The 7655-nt window shown below is 39.6% G+C and overlaps 1 protein-coding gene across 1 annotated transcript; it reads right to left on the reverse strand.

Moving 5' to 3' along the window:
* Nucleotides 1–6246: 6246 nt before the first annotated feature.
* Nucleotides 6247–6708, reverse strand: LOC142455987 (endogenous retrovirus group K member 6 Pro protein-like). The gene has a single exon (XM_075557317.1). It carries the CDS (start codon nt 6706–6708, stop codon nt 6247–6249), a length of 462 nt encoding a protein of 153 aa, XP_075413432.1.
* Nucleotides 6709–7655: the final 947 nt, after the last annotated feature.

Here is a 7655-nt window from a genome sequence, read left to right on the forward strand (position 1 = left end):
GCAAGCTTTTCAACCTGTCAATCTCTGGAATGCAATTATTTTCCCCTCAAAGCATATGCAAACATTTACATTTCCCCATAGGGTGTTAACTGCATCTAACATATGGTGCTATCAATGGAATAGGCCAAAATGACTGTCCACACAGATAAATCCACGTTTAGCTGTCTTGTTATTGCAGTTTAATGATACAATGTTAGACAACTCCTCCAATATTTTACAGCAGGAGAGGGAAAAAAAACTTAGCTGAAAATCTTGGTTTGAGCACATTCCTAAAGTAAGCAAATTACACCATCTGTTTCTCTTTTGCTTCGCCATCACTTACTCTGATCAGTTCTTACACTCGCTTCCTATTTGTAGAACTTGACTCTAGATGGGTGAATGGACTATGCAAACATCACATTCTGACAACCTGATTGAAACACACCAATGAAAAGAGGTGGAGGCTTTCTTGGATCTATTTGGCAATGGAAATAGCAACAATGGCCTTATGTTCCTGCCTTCTTTATTTATTTACAAACATTTTATTTAATTTTACCAAAACATAATTCCTACTTCTATACTAGGATTGAGGTAATAGACATTTAGATGCATCAGAATTAATATTTTATTAAAAGTGAAAAAGTTTTCTGTGCAGAGCTGACAGAATCTAATAAAAACACAATGGTAACAACAACCACTATTGCATTAAGGACTCACTCTGCCCTAGATGCTAATTTTAAAAGCCCTGGTTGCATAAAGGTTACATGTTGTGCTGCAATTCATAAGGTCAGCAGTTCGAAACCACCAGCTACTCCACAGGGCAAGGCATGGGCTTTCTAGTCTCATCAAGAGTTACAGTCTCAGAAACTCACAGGGACAATTCTATCCTGTCCTATAAGGTCTCAAAGAGTAAGAATCAACTCAATGGCAGTGAAGTATGTCTGTGTTCATGTGCATGTGTGTGTGTGTTTGAGTGAGAGAGAAGCGGTGAGTGGGACTACTTAATCTTTCAGAAACATGATTCAATATCTTTTCTTACATAAGCTTTAGACCTTTTTTTAGAGAATGATATAATTTTTTCTTGCTTGCATTGAACTAAATAAAGCTAGTCTTACTGCAACCTCAATCCTCTATGACAGGAGATAACATCTATGAAGTGTAAATTCCACTTGAACCAGGGTCCTTGTCCTGTAAATTACTGAGACTTGCTTTCAGCTTATGTATAGCAGGCATGCAATATTCAATTAAAGTAATTTCAATATATTCATTATCATTTTTTACCTGCCCTTTCTTCCATCACCACTATATCTGCACATGTTTACTGCACTCATTTCAAATCTATGGACAACATTTGAGTCAAAATGTTCCTGGATAAGTTTCTGAAAGTCTTTTTTCTTCTGATTTCTTATTGTCAGCAAAGGAACAACCAAACTCACAAGACAATGCAAACCACTATACTATTGTGCAATGGATAGGAAAATACTTGCGGTGCTGAATTATAACTACATGCTTGTAATTATTTTATAATCATTCATAGTGTCGTTAGGTCATTTCCTCCTATGGAGTAGCATTAAAATTCTTAATACCCAACATCTAGCCCCCAAATAATTTTATTCTAATTAAGGAGAAAAGGAATATGCTTAATTAGAATATAAATAGTAGTAAGTATATTATATGATGAGAAGCGACCCCAATAGAGATGTTAGCTGATAAAGAGCAGAATCTCGCTCACAGGCTTAAACAGCTGGACTTGAAGTAAAGGTCATTGTCACCAAACACTACATTCTACAGAGTGGCTTGGATTTTCAGTATTTATCCCAAGGTTGTAGTTGTAGCAGTCCCAGCACTGTGCTGTGGTATCCTTACTTTGTTCTTACCAGCAACCAACCTCAGTCTCCTTGATTAAAATAGAAGTAGAGAAGTGATGTCAGACATGTCCCACCAAGTTGTTTTTTTTTATTTCCAAAGACCAACTGTGATAGTTAGTGTGTTAGTCTGGGTAGACTAGAGAAACAAATCCAGGGCACTGCTATGTGTATAAAACAGAACTTTATATCAAATAGCAATTGTACATTAATAAAACATCCCAGTCCAGTCCAGGTTAAGTCCATCAATCTGATATTACTGCACATATCTGTTACTAGTCTATAAATTATTTTCAAACTCACACAGCACATGCAATGATGGAAAATGCAGGGAGATTACAGGCCAGTGGGTGGAAAGTCTTGTGGATCCAGTGGTGGTAGAAGCATCTTAGTGCTGGTGTGGGTCTTCATGTAACTCCTCCAGCTCCAAGGCTCTGGCTGCCACCAGCTTGTTAACAGGAATGTCTCGCACCTAGACAAAGCAGAGAGAGAGAGAGAGAGAGAGAGTGTATCCAGCCTCCAGTTGCTTGTAGGTATTTATAGCTGTTTATTCTCCTTTTTGGTTGTGCTTCATCAACAATTGAAAATCCTGAAGGCTTTACTCTACCCACTTATCTTCATTATGGCCAACTCTACTTTAAGAAGGCAGCTCATCCTCCTTTCTGTTTTGAATCCTTTCCAGCCTTCGGGGCTCATCGTCTGGCCCTCTCTCTCTGACAATGTTGCCCTGCTATTCATGGGTATGATTCTGTTTCCACAGGATTTTCAGTGGGGTTCCCCTCACTCATTTGAACAGTCTAGTCCTTCTTCATAGTGTCCTCAGTCCAGAAGTTCTACAGAGGCCTGCTCACTTTGGGTGACCCTTCTGTTATTTGAAATCCCCATAACACAGATTCCAGCATCATAGAAACACTTCACTGTGCTCAAGGGGAAACTCTATATGAATTAATGGTGCATGGGACAAGCAACTTGGTGGGTACTGAGTTTAGTCTCTATTAAGGCTCAATAGCAGACCAAAAGTTATGAATCAAAAGACTATTAGCCATTTTCAGATAACAAAACAAGATAAAATTGCATAATTTAAAAATCAGGAAAAGTGTTCATCAGGGTTGGATCCTCTCGCCGCACTTATTCAGTCTCTATGCTGAGCAAATTATCAGAGAAACTGGACTCTGTGAATAAATCAGCATCAGGACGGAGGAAGACTCATTAGCACACTAGATGCAGATGACACCCTTGCTTGCTGAAAGTGAAGAGATCTTGAATCACTTTCTGATACAGATCAAAGGCTTTCGCTTTCCATATGGATTGCAACCCCGTGTAAAGAAAACAAATTCCTCACAAGAGGACCAATAGGAAATATGACAATAAATGGAGGAAAGATTAAAGTTGTCCCCGATGCCATCCTGTTTGGTATCACAATGGATGCTCATGGAAACTGCAGCTAAGAGATCAAGTGACACATTACATTGGGTCCATGTGCTGCACAGGATCTCTTTAAAGCATTTGAAATTAATGACTTTTCTTTGAGGACCAAGGCAAAATACCAGACTCACACAATGGTATTTTGAATGGCCTTATGCATGTGAAATCTAGACTTTGAAGAGCAAAGAATGAAGAAGAATTTGTGAATTTTAATTGTAGTACTAGTGAAGCATAGTGAAAGTACCATGGGGAGCCAAAAAAAGGAAAAATAATCTGTACTGGAAGAAGTACAGTAAGAAAGTTTTTAGAAGTAAGGCTGAGCAGATTTTTGTCTCATACAATTTGACATGTTATTAAGGGTACTACATATATAGGGATATTATAATACCTTCATATTCTTACATTCAAATGACTTATTTATAATCTAGCCTATGAGATTAAACTAATGTTGTTATATAACAAAAAGTGCATGCAGCTGTTGCTAAACGCTATTGGACATGTATTATTAGAGTATCAGCAAAGAGATTATGGAGGACTAACATATCCAGGTAAGATTTGTGGATATTCAAGTAATGTTAATAAGATTATTATTCGTTTATTATTTCAATATTTTAATTATTAATATAAGTAAGAAAAATTGGATAAAACTTAGCATTATTTTTTTAACTTTAATAGTTTTATTGGCATATACTTCACATATAAAATATTTTAATAGTTCAATCATATTAAGAAGAGTTGTGAACTCATCATCACAATCAATTTCAAACATTTTCTTCTTTCTTTTACTTATATTTGATAGCATGAGACTCCTAATCTCAGGGTCGTGGGTTTGAGCCCCATGTTGGGTGCCAGGAGTAAAGGTTAATAGTTGTGATTTATTTAAATTTTTTGACTTTATAAAAGATACTTGTCCTTGGTTTCCGCAGGAAGGGACGATTGATATAAAAAGATGGAAAAGGCTTGGGGGAAACGTCCCATTAAAGGGGATCCCGGAGCCACACTCACTGGAGTTAAGGAGAGGTATGACGAGCTGTTCACAGACTTTGCTCATAGACTCATGACAACAGCGGAGAGGCTCCTTGGTAACGCTGAGGCTGGTATAGATTATGTAAAACAACTGGCATATGAAAATGCCAATCTGGCCTGTCAGGCAGCAATTAGACCCCACAGGAAAAGGACAGACTTGAAGGGATGTATCTGCCTTTGTGCAGACATCGGGCCTTCATATCAACAGGGCCTGGCCATGCAGCAGACTTTAGCGGGCAAAAGGTAAAGGATTTTCTTAACGACAGAGACAAAAATAAAAAGGGTTGCTATAAATGTGGCAAGATTAGACATTTTGCTAAGGATTATTGAGGGAACTTCAATGCGGACCCTGGAGGAGGGAGTGGGAATTGAGGAGACAAGAGACATGAGAAATGGAGACAAGAGAGTAGCCTGATCAAGTCTCTTTTTTTTAAATGGAAGGCTACAGCTTATACAGGTGAGTAATGGAGGAAACAAGCCGCAGGTGTTTCCCTGAGAACAATAAATGGGGAAAGCAAGCCACAGGTGTTTCCCTGAGAACAATGACTGCAGAAAAAACAGTTCCTGTGGAAAGTTACATAGCTCAGGCAATAAAGATCAAGACAATGGCCGGGCTTCATGACTCCAGACAGGCAAGGTTATGGCGGGGTCTCCCAACAAGTCCCCCTTTTTTATTTTATAAAGCCAAGAGAGATCCCTTCGGGAACTGCGTCTGTCTTAAGGTTGTCAGGCATCAAGAGTCATCCTTACCCGTCATTGATCAATGGAATGCTTTCATAAAATAAGAGCAAACCAATGTCTGTCTTAGGTTGGTATGTCTTGTGCCGATCTTACCCGTCATTGACTGTCCAGTTCAGCACACAAGGGCAGGGGGTCTTATCATAACTACTCGTATGAGCCACCCTGTTCGCACATCTCAAGGCGGTGGTAATGGACCTGTATAGGCTTTGTCTGGATGGCCTCAATCTGTTGCTTGACCAATGCCATGAGCTTGTAAAACACCACAGGTCCCAGTGAGAGCAAGAGTAATAGGCTAACCAAGGGGCCCCAAAGTGGTAAGAGATAGGGTAAAAGCCCATTCAGCCAAAGAATCTAAAAGGGCTAAGCTGTATGGAGAGGTAGCCCCATACTGAGAAACAGCCTTTTTTCATTCCTTTATGAGGGCGAATTTGAGCCCAACGTAATTTCGGACAGGCTCCCCCTGCTCATCTATGGTCTCAGTAACTGGGAAAGCATGTACAGGAGAGAAATCCTCCTTTTAAATTCTCTAATCCGATTCGGGAAGGTAGTGGGGAGCTTGAGAAATGGCTACCACATCCAAGAAAGGAGGCCGGAGAGTAAAAGTGAAAGAAAAATCCTTCGAACGCATCAGATTTATATCAAACAGGTGAAAAAGGTTTTAAAGACATGAGGAGAAAAGGTTAAAAGAGAAAATTAAGGGTAAGTGGTGAAAAGTTGGGAGTAATAAATTATGGGACAGACTTCTAGTAAATGTATGTTTGTACGTAAATATGCTTCAAAATATGTTAAAAGCTAGAGGAACAAAGATTAGAGAATTTAAAATAGAGATAGGGTAAAAGCCCGTTCAGCCCGGTTCAAAGTGGGTTGGCAGACAACTCTCTCTTTGCTTCTCCGGGTCTTCTTGTAGTTGTCTGATCTTGTCTCTGACAACCCCGGACTTACTGGCATAGAAACAGCATTTTTTGTGTAAAGCCAAACAGATACCTCCCTGTTCTGCTGTAAGTCTGAACCTCTTCTATTTTGTAACACTACTGCTAAAGAGTCTACTTGATCTTGAAGATCTTGTATGGTGCTTGATAAAGCTTGTACATCTGAAATCAATTGTCTAGACAGTTTGGTATATTGGGTAAAAGAAAATATTGAGTGTCTGATTAGGAAAAGCTGAAAAAATGAAATAAGGGCTTGTTAATTGTCCCAAGGCTGGAATTGGTTATCGGATACCATCTTCTCCTTTCCCTAATCCTTTTCCAGGGCTATAACCCTGAGCTAGCATCTGCGCAGTGACTATATCAGTAGGGCTGCACATTATAATTTTCATTTGAGAGAGTAAATCCCTGCCCCAAAGGTTAACAAGCAATTGAGGTATGATAAATGGCTTAATGAGGCCTGAATTATTTTCTTCGTCCTTCCAGGTGATGTACTTGGAACTTTGCTTGGGATTACTACTTTGCCCAATTCCTCTCAAGCTAGTTAATGTCTCTGAGGTGGGCCAATTAGAGGGCCAATCTTCCTGCTTAATAATGGTCACATCAGCTCCTGTATCTATCAATCCTGTAAATGGCTTGCAATCCAACCATAAGGTCAGGGAAGGCTTCCGATTAGTAATTGGTTGTACCCAATACACATTAGAGGACCCAAAGCCTCCTGTCCCTCTTTTAGAATATTGACTCATTATCAGTCTTAACAAATGGTAGTAGAATGAAGTATAGTAATGATATTGTCAACAGCTTTGACCATAATTTTAATCTCTCCAGTATAATCATTATCAACTACTCCTGGGTAAATTTGCAAACCTTTCATGGTAACACTACCCCTTCCTAAGATTAATTCAGAGATTTCAGGGGGTAGGGGACCATGCGCCCCAGTGCTTGAGGCTTGTGCTCCCATGTCAGGGGTTAATACGGCGTGGGAGGTGGAACAGAGGTCCACTCCTGCACTCCCTGGGGTTGCTCTACTAAGTCCTGAAATGGATTTTTCTCATCCTTATTATCTTGGAATTCTTTTAAAATTAGATATTTTTCGGCCTCTTGTGTCCTTGATTTTTAATTTTTATAGAAGGGTTTTAGTCCCTTCATTATTATCTTTAATTTTAATTATAAGAGGACCCTGGGCCCCCTCGTCGTCACTTTCTAGGGAAATAATGTCAATCTCCTCCTCTGGTGGAGACTCTCTAAGATCGGTTTTAGAACCGACTTTCAATATTTCTTCCATCTGGGCGATGGACGCCGTTATTTTTTTTTTATATCAATCGTCCCTTCCTGTGAAAACCAAGGACAAATATCTTTCATAAAGTCAAAAATTTTAAATAAATCACAACTTTTAACCTCTACTCCTCGTGTCTTTAAAGCCTCTTTCAATTGTTTCACATAAATCTGATGCTGGCTTAATTCTTGTCCCATTTTCAGGCGCTTTTACTCACCTTCAGTCTCGGCGTGGCAGGCTCCCGCAGGCAACGAAGGATTTTCCTTTCACTTTTACTCACTGGCCTCCTTTGGTGCCTTCTTCCTCAAGGTATCCCTCATATTGGGGCCCCATGCTGAACACTAGATGTCCCCACCCGCGGGAACTTCAATGCAGACCCTGGAGAGGGGAGTGAGAATTGGGGGGACAAGAGACACG

This window comes from Tenrec ecaudatus, chromosome 9, assembly GCF_050624435.1.
Source record: "Tenrec ecaudatus isolate mTenEca1 chromosome 9, mTenEca1.hap1, whole genome shotgun sequence".
Lineage (NCBI taxonomy): Eukaryota > Metazoa > Chordata > Mammalia > Afrosoricida > Tenrecidae > Tenrec > Tenrec ecaudatus.

Excerpts from the sequence above, each read along its gene's own strand:
- LOC142455987 (XM_075557317.1), bottom strand. The coding sequence starts at position 6,708 with ATGAGTCAATATTCTAAAAGAGGGACAGGAGGCTTTGGGTCCTCTAAT.